The 19,535-nt window shown below is 41.8% G+C and overlaps 1 protein-coding gene across 3 annotated transcripts in view; it reads right to left on the bottom strand.

The window, feature by feature from the left end:
- The window catches only part of SKP2 (S-phase kinase associated protein 2), a 37,400-nt gene that overhangs the window by 9,116 nt on the left and 8,749 nt on the right, over positions 1-19,535 (bottom strand). For 2 of the 3 annotated variants that reach the window (XM_069555918.1, XM_069555919.1), the window contains exons 3-8: positions 14,774-14,885; positions 12,200-12,343; positions 9,896-10,030; positions 8,251-8,349; positions 6,909-7,039; positions 26-77 (exon numbers count right to left, since the gene is read on the bottom strand). In XM_069555918.1, the coding sequence (XP_069412019.1) occupies positions 26-77; positions 6,909-7,039; positions 8,251-8,349; positions 9,896-10,030; positions 12,200-12,343; positions 14,774-14,885 (673 nt within the window). Of the gene's footprint in view, positions 1-25; positions 78-6,908; positions 7,040-8,250; positions 8,350-9,895; positions 10,031-12,199; positions 12,344-13,337; positions 14,886-19,535 lie in introns of all 3 variants that reach the window. The other variant, XM_069555920.1, reaches the window with a different exon arrangement.

Genomic DNA, 19,535 nt, shown 5'->3' on the forward strand with positions numbered 1-19,535 from the left:
TGTTTTAAAATAAATAAAAACATACCTTAAGTCTAGGTGGACAAGATTGGGACATCTTCCAACTAAGGTAGAGACATCTAGAGAAAAAAAAAATAAAAAGATGGTCACTGTCAAATGAGGAATCACACAAGGATACTTGCTGTCCATATATATCACACTGTGCTGGATATTCACAGTAGTGCAATTAGAGTCATTCACTATTAGAAAAAAAAATGTCATCTTGCCATGTAAGACTTTCTACCCAGGAAACATAAGAAATCATCTGAAAAACTACTAGAAATAGTAAGAGAACTACTTGTGTAAAATGACTGGATAAGAAACTCCATAGCTTATCTATGTGCCAGCAATAGCTGGATGGAAATAGTGGGGGAAAGTCCTGTTCACAATAGCAAAAAGCAAAATCAAATAGCACACTATATAAACAAATATCAAAAAGTAGCACTCTAAACCAGTGGAGGACCATCATAGTTTATTAAAAAATAATATGGCTACTACAACTAGTGAGAAAATTTACTTCAACTCAAATAAAATATCCAAATTAATTCCACGTTATTAAAAACTTCCAAATGCAAAAATGAATAATTATTCATTGGATCTTGGGATCAGTAAGGAGTTTCTAAGCATTAAAAAAAAAAACAAAAAGGAGACAGTGATAATTTACTACATAAATCTTTAAAAACTCTTACCATGTTAAAACAAAACAATACAAGCAGAAATAAAGTGGTATCAGAAAACTGGGAATAAATGTTTCCAATAGAGTTAATGCTCTTGTTATATTAACAATATAAAAAATAGTCTATTAAGAGTATAAAAAAATAGAACATGGGTAAAAAAATATAAAGATACTGCATAAAATATAGACATAATAAAAATGGAGCAACAAATGCAGAATAAAATATATTTTTTTTGTGCTTTCACATGAAAAAAAATCCTATTACAATGCCCAGAATTGATGAAATATCATAAAGCAGGTGCCCCTATGCTAAAAGTGCATATTTAATTTTATGCAGCCTTTCAGAAGACCTCACTTTTTGAGAGTGAACGGATCTTCCTTTAAAAAAAAAGTTTTCAGGGCATAACACACTTTGCTCTTTGGCTCAGTAATTCCACTTTAGAAAAGTAATCAGAGATCCCAGGTGGCATAGTGGTAAAGAACCTGCCTACCAAGGCAGGAGACAAGACACACAAGTACATCCCTGGGCTGGAAGATCCCCTGGAGGAGGGCAAAGCAACCCACCCCAGTATTCTTGCCTGGAGAATCCCAAGGACCCTACAGTCCATAGGGTGGCAAAGAGTCAGACATGAATGAAGCAACTCAGCATGCATGCATACATGCACTAAGATATTCATTGTAGCGACAGTTATAAAAGCCCCTTCCCTCATTAGTTTAATAGGTCAACCTTTGTCCATTCTATGGAACACAATGCTAATAACAGCCATTAAAAACCTATTTAATAATTTTACGAAATGAAAAAATAACTCAGGACACACTATATACTGAAAACAAAATATATATAATGCATGATAATCTCAATTTAAACACACATATATATTTACACACAGATTTACACATAGAAAGGAAGGGGGTTAGGAGTTGGAAGGCTGGAAGAAAATACATCCAAATGTTAAGCGCAATTACCAAGGGTGTTCGGATCACAAATACCTTTTCAGAATTTGGAAGAAAGTTCCATGTGATACTTTGCAATCATAAAACGCATCAGTGAGTGTTATTTACTTTAAAAAAATAGGCAAATTTTATTTATGTTTGAGGGTTCTTCTTTTCCTTCTCACAGCTACATCTCCAGCTGCATCCCCTTGTTTGAATCCTAGACTTGCATTTTCAACTGCCTCCTCAACACTCTCACTGGGCTATGTGATAAGCATCTCACATTTATGCCTAAAACCAAATGCTTGATTTCTCCCCTCAATCTGCGCCTTCCCCAAAGTCTTCCCCGTCTTAGCTAAGTGCGAACTTCATCGACTGCTGGGGCCAAAACCCTGGGAGTCCTACTCAAACTGTTTCCTCACATCCCACACTCCATCTGTTACCCAGTCCTGTTGGGTTAGCTTTCAAAAATGCGTCAGAAATCAATCACTTCTTACTTCCTCAAATGTGACCACCAAGTCTCCAGTGGCCTTTCCCCGGCCCAGCTCCACAAGGGGACTTTTCAAAGGTGAGTCACATCATTTCATTCCTATTCAAAATACTTCAGTGGCTTCCCATCTTACCCAGGAAAACAAGAGAAACAGAGCTTCTGCCTTGGCCGAGAAAGCCCCCGGCTATCTCATCTCCTAACACTGGGCTCCTCACTCCCTCTCCCACACTGGCCTCCATACTGAGAAGAAAAACAAAATCTCAAACATTAATAAAGTTTGTCTTTTTTAAAAAATAAATAACATTTATTGATTCATTTTCTGATTATAAAGTAGCACACGTGGCTTTCCTCCAAAGGCACTTGCTGGTCCTTGGTTCTAGAATGTTCTTTCCTTACATATCTACATATCACTCCAGGTCTGTGGTTAAATCTCACGTCCTCAGGGAGCTCTTCTCTTTGGCCATTCCATCTGAAAACAGCCCCCTTCCTGCTACACTCTACCCAAGCACCCTGCTTTAAACTTTTCCTCCTTGTGTTTCCACCTCCTTTCATATTTAGTTCCTTGTTGACTGTCTGGATTCCCCACCAGAATGGAAGCTTCACAAGAATGACTTTCTCTGTTTTGTTCAAGGCTACACGTCCCAAGTTTAGAACTGGGTTTTGTGCATTATAGGGGGCTCAACAGACATTTGTCTCCTAAGTCACTAAAAACTGCACAACGTAATTCTGAGTGACCCATCATCTCACTAGCCAATCACAAAATCCACAATCAGATACAGTCTGCCTTTGCCACCACCTGGGAAAGAATTAAACCTTGGGGGATGAAACTGGTTAGTCTGTCTCCAGCCCTTGTTTAAGTCCCGTCTTTCTTTGGTGGGTAGAGTTAGGAACCACTAGTGACTGCCAAGATTCCTCTTCACCGTCTCCTTCATTTCACTTGAGTTAGAAAGGATCTTAGAAACTATCTAACTTGTCATTTTAGAAGAGAGACCTTTTTTGCTAGAGAAGTCCAAGCAAACCTAAGACCCAAAGCTAGGTCCTCCAAACCTCATTCCATGCGCATCCACTGTTCTACAGAGAGGTACTGATGGGTGAGGAATACAAACACCAGGAGCCAACAATTACTGAGCTCTCACTATGGGCCGAGAATGATTAAATGCCTTGTACACGCATTACATCATTTATTGCTTACTCTAATGCTAAGAGGTAAGGTACTACTATTATCTCCATTTTATTGAGAAATGGAGGAAGAGCACGGTTAAGCAAACTGCTCAAAGCTACCCAGTGAGTGACAGAGTGGGTACTTGAATCCAGATGGTCTGCCACTGGTCTTGGAGGTAAAACACAAAATCTGTATTGTCTTCTACACAGCGAAATAGCGTGTACCATTGTTAAAGATATCCATTTAAAAATTCTTGAATTCCCATTGTATACTTAAGGAAACTAACACTTCAACTCCTACTCTGCATCCTATCCTCGCCCTGAATGTGTCCAGCAAGTGGGATTTTACCACCTATCATTCCTGCCAAAACTTAGTAGAAAGGTGATTTGTTCTTTTTCAGAGGAACACAGAAAAGAGTTTTAAGCCAAACGTGGAAACAATTTACAGTAGTTTGCCTACAGCGGGGTTTCTCGATCTTATACCCAGAACCTTGGTTCATTACAGAAAAACTCTGAATAAAGAAGTGGGAAGTTCAGGTATGGGCGGAAATGTACCCAAGGCCCTGTCTTCCCTTGGGGATGAAGATGGAAGAACCACGGGTGGGATTCAATGCAAAGAGGATGCTCCCTGGTGGGAATTTAAAGTCCTTGGAAGGCGACTTGGCAAGAACTATCCAAAGCTTGATAATGAAGCCTAATCCTTGGCTTGGCAACTCCACGTAGAAATGCACTCAACAGTTTACTTCTGTCCATAAGACAGTTGCTTATAAAGGGAGAAACTGTAAAGACTCTAAACATTCGTTAGGAGGAGATCAACTGAGTAAGTTATGAATGAATCAATAAATTATTCCAAATATATCTGATGGAATATCACATAGCCACTGAAAATGCTGTGTAGTGTAGCTACTGAAATGGGGTTACTTGAAATAAAACCATAGTATAAAGTACTCCATACACTATGTCCCATTTTTTTAAAAAAAGCCACTTTTTTTTTTTAATTTATTTTTTTTAATTTTAAAATCTTTAATTCTTACATGCGTTCCCAAACATGACCCCCCCTCCCACCTCCCTCCCCACAACATCTCTCTGGGTCATCCCCATGCACCAGCCCCAAGCATGCTGCATCCTGCGTCAGACATGGACTGGCGATTCAATTCTTACATGATAGTATACATGTTAGAATTCCCATTCTCCCAAATCGTCCCACCCTCTCCCTCTCCCTCTGAGTCCAAAAGTCCGTTATACACATCTGTGTCTTTTTTCCTGTCTTGCATACAGGGTCGTCATTGCCATCTTCCTAAATTCCATATATATGTGTTAGTATACTGTATTGGTGTTTTTCTTTCTGGCTTACTTCACTCTGTATAATTGGCTCCAGTTTCATCCAAAAGCCACTTTTTAATAGGAAAAAAGACTAGCAAAATGTTAGTAGGATTATTGATTTTTGTGTTTTTACAGGTTTTAGGCACATTTGAGAATGACTATGTAATACTATAACTAGATATTTTTGAATTTTTATTTTTAATTGGAGGATAACTAATTTACAGTATTGCATTGACTTCTGCCCTACATCAACATGAATCAGCCATAGGCATACACATGTCCCCTTCCTCTTGAACCTCCCTTCCAAACAGATTTAAAATTGTGTTTAAAGGGGAAAAAATGCAGACTAGAAATACTGTGTGTGGAGGGGAGTGGTTAGGAAAAACACTACTGATGCTTTTGCAGATCTCTAAAGAAAGCCTTCACTTTTGTTATCTGGGTTCAAGCACCTGCAGAGGATTCCAACCCCTGAGCACTTAGGAGAATCTGCTCCTATCTTCTACAGCCTCGGATATGTGACTCACAGAGGACAGGTCATGTCCTGAAGGAGTAATTTTCAAATACTGCTCAGATTTTAAGAAGATACATTCTGCAAATATTTGGCTCAAATCTTTTAGAGTATGTTAAAAATGATAAGAAAAACACTTATACTCAGAGGGGCTCATACCACCATCTAGACATGAGGTTAGGGCTGAGGTGTGCACTGGCTTGAGGAGGCTTTGTGTAGGCCGTCTGAGATCATGAGGGCAAGCTGTTAAAATGCTAAGTGAAATAAGTCAGGGGACTTCCCTGGTGGTCCAGTGTCTATGACTCCGTGCTCCCAATGCAGGTGGCCTGGGCTTGATCCCTGGTTAGGGAACTAGATCCCACATGCCACAAGTTAAGAGTTAGCACACTGCAACTAAAGATCTGGCATGCTTGCCAACTAAGACCTGGCACAGCCAAATAAGTAAATAAAAATAAATATTTAAAAAAAGACAAAAACAATGACTATATGATACCACTTATACAGGGACTCTAAAAACTACAACACACTAATGCATGGTATTGGTTTAGTTGCTAAGTCGTGTTCGACCCTTGCAACCCCATGGGCTGTAGCCTTCCAGGCTCCTCTGTTCATGGGATTCTCCAGGCAAGAATACTGGAGTGGGGTGCCATTCCCTTCTCTAGGGGATCTTCCCGACCCAGGAATCCTGCATTGCAGGCAAACTAATAGATATAACAATAAAGAAGCAGATTCACAGATACAGAGGACAAACTAGTGGTTACCAGTGGGGAGAAGGAACAGGAGAGGGATTAAGGCAATAAAGGGGAAGGTGATTAAGAGATACAAACTACTAAGCATAAAATAAGCTACAAGGATTGTACAACATGAGGAATACAGCCAACATTTTATAACAACTCTAAGTGGCATATAACCTTTAAAAATTGTAAATCACTCTTCTACACCTGTAACTTATATATTACTGTACAACAACTACACTTCAATAATAAAGAAAACCTTTGCCGTTGGTACTTACCTTTGCAAATCAAGATTCTGTCAATATTAGACAAATAAAGCACACATAACTGAAAGTTCAGGCTTTTAAAGACTTTAACTGTCACACATCACCCTTGATTTTAAATGCCCGTATTCATCTGAAAAACCCCACTGTCCTCTTAGACTGAACTGAAAAAAGTTATAAGTATGATCTCAGAGGGTTTCTTACAGGGTTTTTCAACCTTGGCAGTATTGACATTTAGGACCAGATTCTTTTTTATGTGTTATTCTGCCGTCCTGTGCGTTGTTCACCAGCATTCCTGGCTTCTACCCACTAGAGGCCAGTGTGTAGATGGCATCTAGTGGGCAGATGCTTCTACCCACTAGATGCCAGTAACCCCACAGCTGTGACAATCAAAAATGTTCCCAGACCTTGCCAAATGTCCTCTTGCAGGCAAAACTGTCCCCAGTTGAGAACCACTGCTTGATACTAATCAAACACTGCATCCCTCAATTTTTATGTTTGGGTTTTAACCTAAATAATTTAGTTAAATAAAAGAAGCTCTTCTGCTTAAACATAAATTGCTTTTAAGTATAAAGGGTTTCACTCATGCATTCTGGATTCAAATCTTGCCACTAACCCACTAGCTGTCTGCATTTACCTCACTGACCCTTCTGATCAGCTAGCCGTTAGCTCATCTGAAAAACAGGAATAGGAACACACACACACACTGGATTAAATGAGACAGTTTATGGAGGATCACGCCTAGGAGATGCTCGAGAAATCAAACCTGCTGTTATTGTTGGGACTGCTGTTGTTAAGGGCCCAACAGCCCAGAGGGTCTTACCTGATCTCTGCAGATTCTTTCGGTACCCGCTGAGATTCAGCTGGGTGATAGTCTCTGACACATGTGCAACAGCCACCTGTACATGCTTTTCAGTGAAATCATAGCACCAAGAGAGGTTCAGTTCATCCAATCTGCACGTAAGAGGGATGACAAGGAAAGCATGAAACCATTACCCACAATGAATTTTCTATGAAACCCTGCCTAAAGCTGCAAATCAAGAAAATACAGGGCCATTGATTCCTTACCATTTTCTGCATAAAACCTCAGCTTCTCTAAGCAGCTACATTTGCTCACCTGAAACTGCTTTCTCCATCTCGGTCCAGTTTGTTCCAGAAAGTTGCCAGGGGATATGAGCCAAGGGCTTAGTGAATGCTGCCCTCTTCTGGAAGACAAGGGAAGTGCTCGCCTCTCCTGCTCATACCTCATTCCAGGACTAGGAGAAATTCTAGCTTCTATGCTTTCTTTCTCAACCACTTGGGTTGTAGGAAAACAACTAACAGTATGAGCTTGAGATGTTTTAAAAAACTGATATGTTGTACCAGGAATTCCCAATAAAGAGACGCCGACATCGCAAAAATTCACTTTATCTTACTGGGCCTCTGCTAACTAAGTAAATGAGGGCTTCAAAGGAAAAGTCCAACCTCTACATTATACATCCCATTCCTGGCATTGCTGAGAAAATGCAGGGCTACCATTTTATCTCATTGGTAACATTCTTACACAAAAACAATCTTTTCTATAAGATCATTAAGGAGAAATAAGTACAAAGCTATTAGCACAGAGACCAAGGGATATTAAAAAGGACACACACAACACTGGGTATTCTGTGAATCATGTCCCCACTCACTTATTCATTTCTGTAACTCTGTGACCTTTATATTCTGACATTAGACATTAATTACTACCTAGTATAAAAGATGTTTTAAATGGAATCACCCAGATTCATGGTGTATTTTGCAATAACAAACTTTTGATAAATAAATAGTCAAAACTGTTAAGTTAGGTCTACAGACATTACAGGGAAAAAAGCCTGACAGTATAGTCGGGTATAAATAGATACTCTTTGTACATACTGTTGATAAACACATTACCACATTTTCCTTATTTTAATAAGCCAAAGGAAAAAAAAAAAGGATCACAACACAAGCAATCTTTGCAAACTTCATCGATTTGGCTCCTGAGTTTGGACAGAAAGTTTGGATGATAAAGGGTACTGAGTTCTCCAAATCAAGAGCTCAAAGAGTTAGGAAAGGTTAAAAATGTTACCTGACTCTATCTTGATATGAAAGATACTGTATATTTGAAATCACAGTTCTAAAATCAAATCTCTAATCTCTCCTACCTGGAACAGCTGCTCAGCAAAGTCTTCAGGGCAGATTCAGAGAATCCAGAACACCCAGAAAGGTTTAGTCGCAGTAAATTTGTGTTCTGAGCAAGATTACTGGAAAAAGAGGACAAAGTTGTAACAGTACTAACCAGATCCTCTTATTTAATAAATAAGAATGAAGCTAAGGGAGGCAGTTACAAGCACACAGGCCTTTGAGTCAGAAGTGAGTTTAAATTCACATCTTACCATCTAGATGACACCAAGTAGGATGCTTTGCCTTAGTTTACTCATCTGTGAAATGCCAAGTATCAGTATCTTCTTGGTAGTGTTGTTAAAATTAAATGATATAATGTAATAAAGGCCTCAGCACAGTGTCCAGCACAGAGAGAAACTACACAAAACACTTACCAATGTACTTTTAAAAACTGAAAAACAAAGAACCCACCAATGACCTAAACATATTTCTATTTCACCCACAATTGTAATTAGTTTGTAAGTAAACGTCTACTTATAAAGCCACCAGGTTCTTTCAATTAAATGTCTCTCAAATTGCCCTCTCCTCTGGTCCATTCCCAAATGCCTCATGTTAGCCAAACAGTGATTTAAGAGCGAGAGTTCTGGAATCACACTATATGGCCAGGTTCAAATCTTGGTTTTGCTATCTAGCTACTATGTGACCTTGGACAAGTTATTCAGCCTCTCTGTTCCTTAATTTTCACATCTGTTAAAAGGGGAATAATGAGAATGTATTTCACGGGGTTGCTATGAGGATTTACTCAGAATACCTTTAAAGAACCTAGTATCTGGCATATGGTATGTGCTCAACAAATATTAAGCAGATATTATCATTATTCTTTCTTTTTCCCCATCAAGTTTCATCACTTCTTACCTGAATGTATACAACAGTATCTTAACTAATCTACTGAATAGTTTCTTTAATGTGTCATTGATTTTCTGAGATGCCCAGCAGGTTAATTTTCTAAACACGTTTGTTCCATTCTCAGAACCATGCTCCTCTCTTCACCACGCTTCCCTCCTTACAGCCCACAACAAAGTCCAGAGTTCTTCCAGCATGGCAGGCACCCACGAGACGTGGTCCCTGCGGACCCTCACCTGTCATCTCCCTCACACACTCCATCACTTCCTGACCACTTCAGAATCCACAGTCACAAAGGCGGCTTCACCCGGACTGCTTCCTTCGCCAAATCACCTGGAGAACTCCTACCCACATACTTTCAATACTCAGCTTCAGAGTCACTTCCTCTTGAGACGAGACGGCTGCCTTCTCGAAATGCAATTAGGTCTCTGTGTATTGCCACAGATTCACCAACGCATCTAGCACACACACTGCACTGTAATTATCTGTCTCTCCCTTGTCTCTCTCTCCCATGCCTCAATTCCTCCTTGCGTGTCTAGAACCTAGCAGGAGACCCAGCAACATATCGAGTTAGTACACAAACTTTGGTTGTCTAGGTGAGCAACCAAACCTCCTGGAAGGAGGAACCAAACCTCCTGGAGGGTTCTGCAGAGGCTGGAACACCATATCGGGTATTTCCTGAGTCCACCTGCACGTGGACAGGACACCCCACATCTACTCGAGAAACAAAATTAACAAACACAAAACGAGTGCCCTTGAAACATGCTCCTAGGTGTCACTCACTCAACAACGGGATCTGAAAGTCGGAGGCCTTCGAGGCTGAGATTCTGCAACTTGGAGCAGTGAGACAGAAGGCCTTGCAGGGTAGACACGTCGATCACAGAGTTCGACAGGTCCAGGTGCTGCAGACGAAAAGGGCTGAACACAGAGGGAATAAAAAGAGGCTCCACAAGATGGCTCACACCAGTATGTTCAGATTAGATCTGACCCCTTCTCCTCCCCACATGGGCAGTCCATCACAAACAAGACCCTAAACACACATTTCAAGTATTAGCTATAGCTGTGGTCATAAAATAAACTGCTACTGGCCACCTTCGTTTGTTTTAAAATTCAAAAGCTTTTTTTTTGGCCAAGTCCAGACGTTGTGCCAGCACAGTCCGACTTAGAAAATTAATTAATGAGCATCAGAGGAATGAGTTGGATGTGGGTGACAAGGAGGTCACGCCTACAATGACTCCTGGCAAGGGTGAGTGGGTGGATGACCAAACCAGGGAAGACTGTGGAAAGGCAAGTTGTAAAGGGAGGTTAATACCAAGGTTCTTGGGCTGGACATGCTAACACTAAGGTACTTGTACTGTGGTAGTTTTTAGGTAATCAGAAATAAGAGTTTGTTTGAAAGAGAGGGTTGGGCTAGAGATGAGGATGGGAAAATCTTGGCATAGATGTGGGTGTACAAGACATAGCTTGTCTGAAGACAGAGTGTGGGTCGGGAGAGAAGGCAGCCAGGGACAGACCCTCGAGTAACTGAGCAAAGCGTGCACTTGAAGGAGATTGAGAAGGAAGAGCCGCCGGAGAAACACAAAACACCCAGGGGAGAGGAGTGTTGTCACATGACCACGGCGGGAAGGTGAAGAGGCCTCGAGTCGGGACGCGTGTTGTATCCCAGCTCTGCCATCTTTAGCTTATTTTTCTGCTCAGCATCTATTCACTCCACTCTAGCATGAGAGGACACTAAACCACACTGCAAAACTCTCAGTAGGAAATACATTTTCAGCAAGTCTAAAAAACACCCAAACAGAACATCTTTTTCAGGATGTACATGTCTGTGATAGATCAGAAACCCAGGGCGACAAAATCTGCAAAGACCCCTCACCTTTTTTTCCTTATCAGAAATAGGCAGTGGGGGTAGAGACATGTCAATCAAAACTACAATGAGGTATCATCTCACACCGTTCAGAACGGTCATCATCAAAAAACTCTACAAACAATAAATGCTGGAGAGGATGTGGAAAAAAGGGAATCCTCTCTTGCACTGTTGGTGGGAATGTTAAGTTGATAAAGCCACTGTGGAGAACGGTTAAGGAGATTCCTTAAGAACCAGGAATAAAACTACCATAAAGCCCAGCAATCCCATTGCTGAGAAAACCATAATTCAAAAAGAAACATGTATCCCCATGTTCACTGCAGTACTATTTACAATAGCCTGAACATGGAAACAGTCTAGATGTCCATCAGCAGACGAATGGATAAAGAAGTTGTGGTATGTAAATATATACACACACAATGGTCCTAAAAAGGAACAAATCAGTTCTAGTGAGGTGGATAAACCTAGAGCCTGTCATACAGAGTGAAGTAAGTCAGAAAGAGCAAACAAACATCATATATTAACACATATGTGCGGAATCTAGAAAAATGGCACTGCTGAATCTATTTGCAGGGCAGGAACAGCGATGCAGACACAGAGAACAGATTTGTGGATACGGTGGAGGACAGAGAGTGTGGGACGAGTTGAGACAGTAGTGTTGAAACATATATATATTACCATATGTAAAATAGATAGCCAGTGAGAAGTTGCTGTATAATACAGGGAGCTCAACCCAGTGCCCTGTGACATCCTGGAGGGGTGGGATGGAAGGGAGAGTATGGGAGGCTCAAGAGGGAGGGGACATATGTATACTTATTGCTGATTCATGTTTTTATATGGCAAAACCCATCAAAATATTGTAAAGCAATTATCCTCCAAATAAAAATACATAAAAAATAAATAAATAAAAAGAAACGGGCATTGGGGGAATAGCTTGGCTGCATGGCATCTGCGAGCGAGGGCTCTGCTTGGCTCCTGCCTCATAGGATACTCAGGACACCCTTAGACTCTGGGAAGAGCCCCAGTACAGGCCTAGGCTAAAACGGGAATGATGTCACTGAAACCTGTGCCATGTTTCAACACAAAGGCCACATGGCAACAATCACAACTAACGTCCCATGCTGCACAGATGACCTGTCCTAGGGCATATAGCTGGAGAGAGACAAAAAGACATTTCGATCTGTTTTCTTCCCCAGGATTTTCTAGGGACTTTTCTTTCTTACCTGAAATGTTCAACTAACGGTTGGTCCATAAATGATCGTGGACAGCGGAAGGCAACCACCCCTCGGGACAAAAGCCGACCAACCACATCTGGGTAGAGATTTCTGCCCGCAAGGTCTACAGTCTGCCAGAGAGACTCGTCAAACCTGGAAAAGAGGTGCTCTGTTTGGTGAGTCAGCGCACCAGTTTCTGGAGGCCCTCGACGCTGCTACCAACAACAGGGCACGGCTATTCAATTGCCCTGAAGCAAATTCTAAAGGCATGTTTGTTTCTGACTATACAGTTACCTATATTTTTAAGGGACTACTGAATATTTCTTGGTCCCATTATGGATAAGCTTTCATCTTCCTCTTTACATGGATTTCATAGCTAGTTCAATGCTACCATGAGCCCTGCAATGATCTGGAACAGGAGAATAAAATTTCAGCATTCAATTCAATTCAATAACTTAAGACTGCTCAAATCACTCAACTGATTACTGAACAAGTAAGTAGGTTCACAATGACCTCACTTGCCATTTTTGTGAAGCACAGGCATGCTACCACAATTACCCTAAAAAACATGTCCCTAAAAGAAGGAAAGTTTGTATGACTTTATTATGAGATACAGTTAGCAAATATCTATTAGGAAAAGTCATAGTTCAGCTCCACTTTACAAAAGCTTAAAATAAATGCACAGAAATACAGGAATACCTATGAACTAATGTGAAGAAAAGAGGCAAAAACGTTTAGACTTGTGTTTTGAAAGCAAAAAAGCAGTAACAAATATAGTAAACAACATAACGAAGTTTGAATGCCCATAGATTAATCCAATTTAACACGAAAGAAAACATAAGATCAAGCCCGTGAGGGAACATTTTAAATGTTTACAAGAATTTTACTTTTTAATCCTACTTGAGATAAGCAGACCACTGGCTGGAGCTTTGAAATAATTCTGCATAAACAAATTGTCAACCTCTATTCTTAAGAAGACAGGACCTGCCGTGCCTGGCATATAACAAGTGCTTAATGAATGTCAGTTATAACTTTTATGACAGTTGAGATGAAGATGAACAGAACTGCATAGAGAGCACAGCTGGTGGAAAAAGAAGATCAAAATGGGGTTTCCTGAGCAGGGATAAGTGAGTCAACCACCATGTACCTGCTCTGGCATTCCAGGTATGCTGACCTCTCTGTGGCTCTTCTAAGCAAATATAGTCAGCCCTCCCTATGCACAAGGCTTCCCAGGTGGCACAGATGATAAAGAATCCGTCTGCCAATGTAGAAGACGCAGGTTCGATCCCTGGGTGGGGAAGATCCCCTGGAGGAAGAAATGGCAACCCACGCCAGTATTCTTGCCTGGAGAATCCCATCGACAGAGAAGCCTGGTGGGCTACAGTCCATGGGGTCACAAAGAGTTAGACATGACTGAGCAAGCACTCCCTATCCACGGGTTCCACATCCACAGATCCACGGATCCCGAACCAGACTGTCCTACCCCATTTTATATAAGGGACTCGAGAATCCGCGGATTTTGGTATCCACAGGGGGTCCCGGAACCAATACCCAGTGGGTACCAAGGGATGACTGTAGTGCAGTCTTGTAAATACCTGGAGTGTCTTATTCCCAGCACACCTGTGAATGGAAGAGCAGGGGTTCCTGCGTTCTCACAGTGAGAGTCCTAGACGCGTGGAGGGAGAAGAGAGATAGATGGCCTTAAGCACAGACAAAGGCTGGCCAGAGGCTGATGAGCGGGAGAAAAGGTGAAGATGGAAAAGCCCGTTACTGCCTTCCCAGCTCACCAAGATGTCCCACGTGCAGCTCACTGTTCGCACCTGAGAAGTGTGGCCCCAAACCCAACAAAACCTGAATAATTACCTGGGCACCACTTGAGAAATCTTTGTATTTCATGCTCACAATGGCCGTCATGTGACTTACCCCATTTGGAAAACTTCTTTTCCCTGTATTCAGCAGAGCTCATGTTTATTGGATGCTGGGCCAGGCAGTGTACCAGGAGTGACAGGGATATATGAAGGCCCAGCTGGTTCTCATACACTCAGTGGGCTGGGTATGAGTGGTGGGAAGAGAACTCGGGGCTCTGTGTGGGACCCAAGTGGGAAACCAGCCTCTCCTACTTAGGCTTTATGGGACCTGAGTGAGGTTCTGAGTCCCAGTTCCCCCATATATAAAACAGGATGATGGTGTCTTCCCAGGTGGTGCTAGTGGTAAAGAATCCGCCTGCCAATGCAGGAGATGCGCATTCGATCCCTGGGCTGGGAAGACCCTCTGGAGGAGGAAATAGCAACCCTACTCCTTTATTCCTGCCTGGAAAATTCCATGGACAGAGGAGCCTGGTGGGCTACAGTCCATGGGGTCGCAAAGAGGCAGACACAACTGGGCACACACACACACCTCCAGTAGATTCCTCCCTTATCTGTGAAATAAGACGCTAATTATTATAATGAATAAGAAAATACCTAGTGTGCTTTGTGCTACTATAGTCTTCTTGGTTTTCAGTGTCAGCAGACCCAAACGAATAAAAACCCTTCTTTTCTCCTCCCTCCTCCACATACACTAAGTGGGGTGAAAAATACTTACGCTAGATGATACCATCTCTTACAAACACTGGAGACTTTCAAGAGTTCGGGGAGGCACAGACAGGAAAAGATTCCTAAGAGCAGCTCGTCTGGAAGGGAGTCCCAAGAAACACCTTGGAGGGGGAAAAAAAAAAGAATTGTTTTCCTTTTACCATTCTTTCCCTCTATCAAGTGTACTGAGCTTTTTCCTGCACTTAAAGATATACAACATGTAACTTAAAAAGGGGAATTTAATGCTAAATGAATTCCTCATCCTCATAATTCTTTTTCTGTTCACCCATGGTCTATGTTTCCTAAAGTGGATACTGTATACTTTCTCAGCAAAGGAGAAAAGAATATCAAGAATACTTTTCATGATATTCTTCTCTTTAGTACCCACCAACCAGTCTTAGGCTCAGAACCATACTGATCGGGGTTCAAAGCCAGTCCCAGGCCTCTCACATCTTAGACGACAATGTCTAAGATACACGATGCTTCTGGGTTGCTAAGGAACACCTCACTCCTCTCTGAAGTGGATTCAGTGGTGGATTTCTCAAGTAGTGACCTTATTTAAAAGGCAAACCAATCTTTCTCCTTCTTCCAAGCTTACAGAGGGTGGACTCAGAACTCCATTTACCTAAAAGTGCAATATCAAAAGGCTCTTCTCATCTCTTAATTCAACACACATGTCCTGAGTGCTTAGTTTGATGCCAGGGATGGGTTAAGGTGTTGGGAGAAAGCAGGTAACACATGAGACAAAACACTTTTTCATGGACCTTATGTTATTGGGGGAGCAATCACATGATATTAGAAGACATGTTAAAAATTGTTCAATATTAAAAAAAATTAAGTGATATGTTAAAATTGCTTTTACTTTGATGTATTAAAAATGAAGAAAATGAAGAAGGTGTTAGAAAGTTTAAACACACAGCATACACACACACACACACTCCCTCAACCATCAATAGCAACTAACCTCTTTGTTCTGTTTTTCATGTTTGGGGTTAATAATAAATTATGATAAGGGTTGTATTCAGCTCTTTGATTAAAACAACTATTTTCATTCTATTTTGACTCAACTCTATTTGTTAGCCTACTAAAACTCATCATTCATAGTTAAGGAGGCTGTCTGTATTAGTAAAGATTTGGTCAAAATATCTCCTTCCACATTTTAAAATAAATGCCTAATACAAAATTCTGTAATAGTGAGTAATTGTGACATGAATGTCACCACAATAGTGGTTCCTCTAATAACTGTCAAGTTTTATAGCTGGAGTTCCCCCCCAAACTTTTTAATACATTTGCTGTGTTTTCTTATATTAAAAAAAAGTACTGTATTCTTATTGAAAAAAATTCTTGAAGAAAAGTTGAGTTACTTAAAAGTATAAAACAGTTCCATTTTTCAGAGATATTTTTAAGTTACCTGGTGTACTTACATCCATTTCGTAAACATACTGTTTCCCTCTGGGAGATGTTAATATCTGGTCCATGACAAACAGTATTTTGTGGTGTAAAATGGTATAAAACAATGGGGGAAAAAAAAAAAAAACAATGGGGAAGGCCTTACTGAGCTGGTGATTATGGAGCAAAGGCTGAACACAGAGAAGGGGCCGGCCCTGAGTCCCTGGGGTGTGTGCCACATGCGGGAGCAGCAGGCCTGTTTTGAGGAACAGCAAGGAGGCCAGCATAGAATACAGTGAGCAAGTTTCGGGCAGTGGGGAAGAGGTCAGAGGGGTAGGAGGGGGCCGGGCCATCCCACCCTGACTCTGAAGGTGATGAGGGGCCGCCGAGAGTTCTGAGCACCGGAATGACAGGATCTCACGTAGGTTTTAAAAGGATCACTCTGACTGGGTGTTCAGAATAAACCGGAGGGAGAAAAAGGTGGATGCAAGAAAACCAGTTTTCTTAGTTTTTAGAAAAGCAAACTCTAATTGCTATTCAACAAGTATTAAACGCTTACATATGAATAGAATAACCCACACGATCAGGATAATATGACCACAGCCTAGAAGGAAACAAGCACACACCAAAGAAACAGTGAGTGTTTTAGATTAGAATTCAGAGTGGTTAGCTGAGTTCAATAACTTGCCTTCTTGGTCTCTAACTCCAACCCACCTGCTACACCAATGCTACCGCTATCCTCTCTTCCCCGTGACGGCTAATTTTAGTGTCATCTTGACTGGGCTAAGGAGTACCCAGATATTTAGTTAAATACAATACCAGGTGTCTTTGGGAGGGTATCTGGAATGAGATTAACATTTGATCGGTCAACTGAGAAAAGCAGGTTGTGTCCCCAGTGTGTGCCTGCCTCATCCAATCCAAAGTTGGGTTGGAATAAAAGGCGGATGAAGGGAGACCTGGCTGTTTCTCCCACCTTTGAGCTGGAACCTGGGTGTCCTCCTGCCTTCAGGCCTGGACTGAAACTAACATGATCTACTCTCTGGAATCTTGGGTCTTTGGGACCAAAGATGATGGGACTCTTCAGCTTCCAGGACTGCATAAGCCAATGTCTTATTAATAAGCCTCCCTGTATCTCTTATTTGTTTAGTGGCTCTGACAGTATTCTTGGGCTTCTCTTGTGGCTCAGCTGGTAAAGAATCCACCTGCAATGTGGAAGACCTGGGCTCGATCCCTGGGTTGGGAAGATCCCCTAGAAGAGGGCATGGCAATGCACTCCAGTATTCTTGGCTGGAGAATCTCCACGAACAGAAGAACCTGGTGGGCTACAATCCATGGGGTCGCAAACAGTCAGACACGACTGAGCAACTAAACACAGAACACATACCCCATTTAAAGGGTGTCAGTATTTACTGAATGTGGACATTGTAACAGGCTCAGGCAGAGGACGATGGGGAGCTGGAGACAGCATGGAGGTGAGTGATAAACCTAACAGTCTGGGACTCTGTGGACTCTTCCTCACTACTCCTGGGCAATCTTTTGAAAACACCCCTCAATCAGATCCCTTCAATGGTGTCCCTTGAATATTCAGTCTAAAGTCGATACTACTGAGCATGACATTCAAAGCTTTCTTATCAGGGCCCCACTTGGTTTTCTAGATTCATTATCTAGAAATATGTTCCAGCCATTTGGAGCTACTTGGAATTTTCAGAATGAGTCATTCTGTGTCATATCTCAATGCCTCCGTACATGCTGTGCCCACCCCCGACTGCTGTTAATTTAACATCAAGTGGCCATTAACACCCCAACTCCTATGGATGGCCTCCCAGAACATCACCAAAAACAGGCTGGTTTTTTTAACCACAATTTTGCTATTTCCTTACTCGCCTGTGTAGGCCCCCACAAGGCCATGAGATCTTGAGAAGGAGAACCTGATTCTTCTTTTAACAATCTTTATATTCTAAGGAACTAGCACACTGTCTGATACATGCAACCATTCATATATTTACTTAACATGTGCTATATGCTGAGGACTGTTCTACAGACAGAGATGAACAAGGTATGGCCTGCTCAGAGTTGGAGAGACAGACAAACAGGAAATTTCAATTCAGGGTCACGAAGGGCTCAGGATGCTGTGCTACACCAGGGACTGAACTGGCACAGTGCTTAGGGAAGGAGGCTCCCTGGGGAAAAAAGGACATGTAGCTGCTCCATGAACACCTGCCCGTCCCTCTCTAGAGAATCACATAAAGGACTGAGGCTCTGAAGCGTAGGGGTAGAGGGATGAAGGCAGACCACCCGCAGGGACCCTAGACATGTTCCGGGCAGCAGCTCCTCAGTGTGGCAACTCCATCACACCACAAAGCTCCTGGGCCAAGGTCAGTGGGGGCAGAGGGTCTCCAGCATGACTCCTGCTCCACAAATTGGAACAAAGTTTTCCTTCCATTAATTCTTAACTCCCTGACCTCTGCTGTCTCTTGCATATACAGATCAGATGCTAGCATTTCATTCGGAAAAAAAAAAAAAAATTACACTTAGCCACTTTCAATCTAGTCTGTTGAGATTTTTACTATGATCTGCAATGACTACCCTGACACCAGGTGCCTGCCCTCCATGCCTGCCAAGTGTGAGAACTACTGGATCGAGGAAGGAGCGCAGCTCCCACTGGAATTTGACTGCATTGTCTCCATGTCAGCAAACCTTAAGCAAGCTACTTACTTCTTTGGGGGCTCAGTTGCATCTGCAGGAAAGGGAATAAAAAGGTTTATCCTGCAAAGTTATTCACTATGAAGATTAAATAGCTCATGTCAAAAGGTTACAAAGCAGAGAGTTAAACTGCCTCTTTTTTGCTTCTATTCCTCTCCTTTCTCCAAAAAACTCTATGTTTTACTTTCATGACCTTTTCCTTTCAGTGCTGCTTAGAACCTTCACCTATGTGAAAACATCCGTCTCTGAGTAGGGGTTGGACAAGGGCTGCCTGGTATCATTTACTGAGATCTCCAAACCGCCTTCTATCTAGGTTTAATTAAAGAATTAAATTAAAAGGTGCTTGCTCCTTAGAAGAAGAGCAATGACAAACCTAGACAGCACATTAAAAAGCACAAAGGTCTGTATAGTCAAAGCTATGGTTTTATCAGGAGTCATGTATGGATGTGAGAGTTGGACCAAAAAGAAGGCTGAGTGTCAAAGAATTGATGCTTTTGAACTGTGGTACTGGAGCAGACTCTTGAGAGTCCCCTGGATAGCAAGGAGATCAAACCAGTCAATCCTAAAGGAAATCAATCCTGAATATTCATTGGAAGGACTCACACTGAAGCTCTAATACTTTGGTCACCTGATGTGAAGAGCTGACTCACTGGAAAAGACCCTGATGCTGGGAAAGATTG

Source organism: Ovis canadensis, chromosome 16 (genome assembly GCF_042477335.2).
Source record: "Ovis canadensis isolate MfBH-ARS-UI-01 breed Bighorn chromosome 16, ARS-UI_OviCan_v2, whole genome shotgun sequence".
Taxonomy (NCBI): domain Eukaryota; kingdom Metazoa; phylum Chordata; class Mammalia; order Artiodactyla; family Bovidae; genus Ovis; species Ovis canadensis.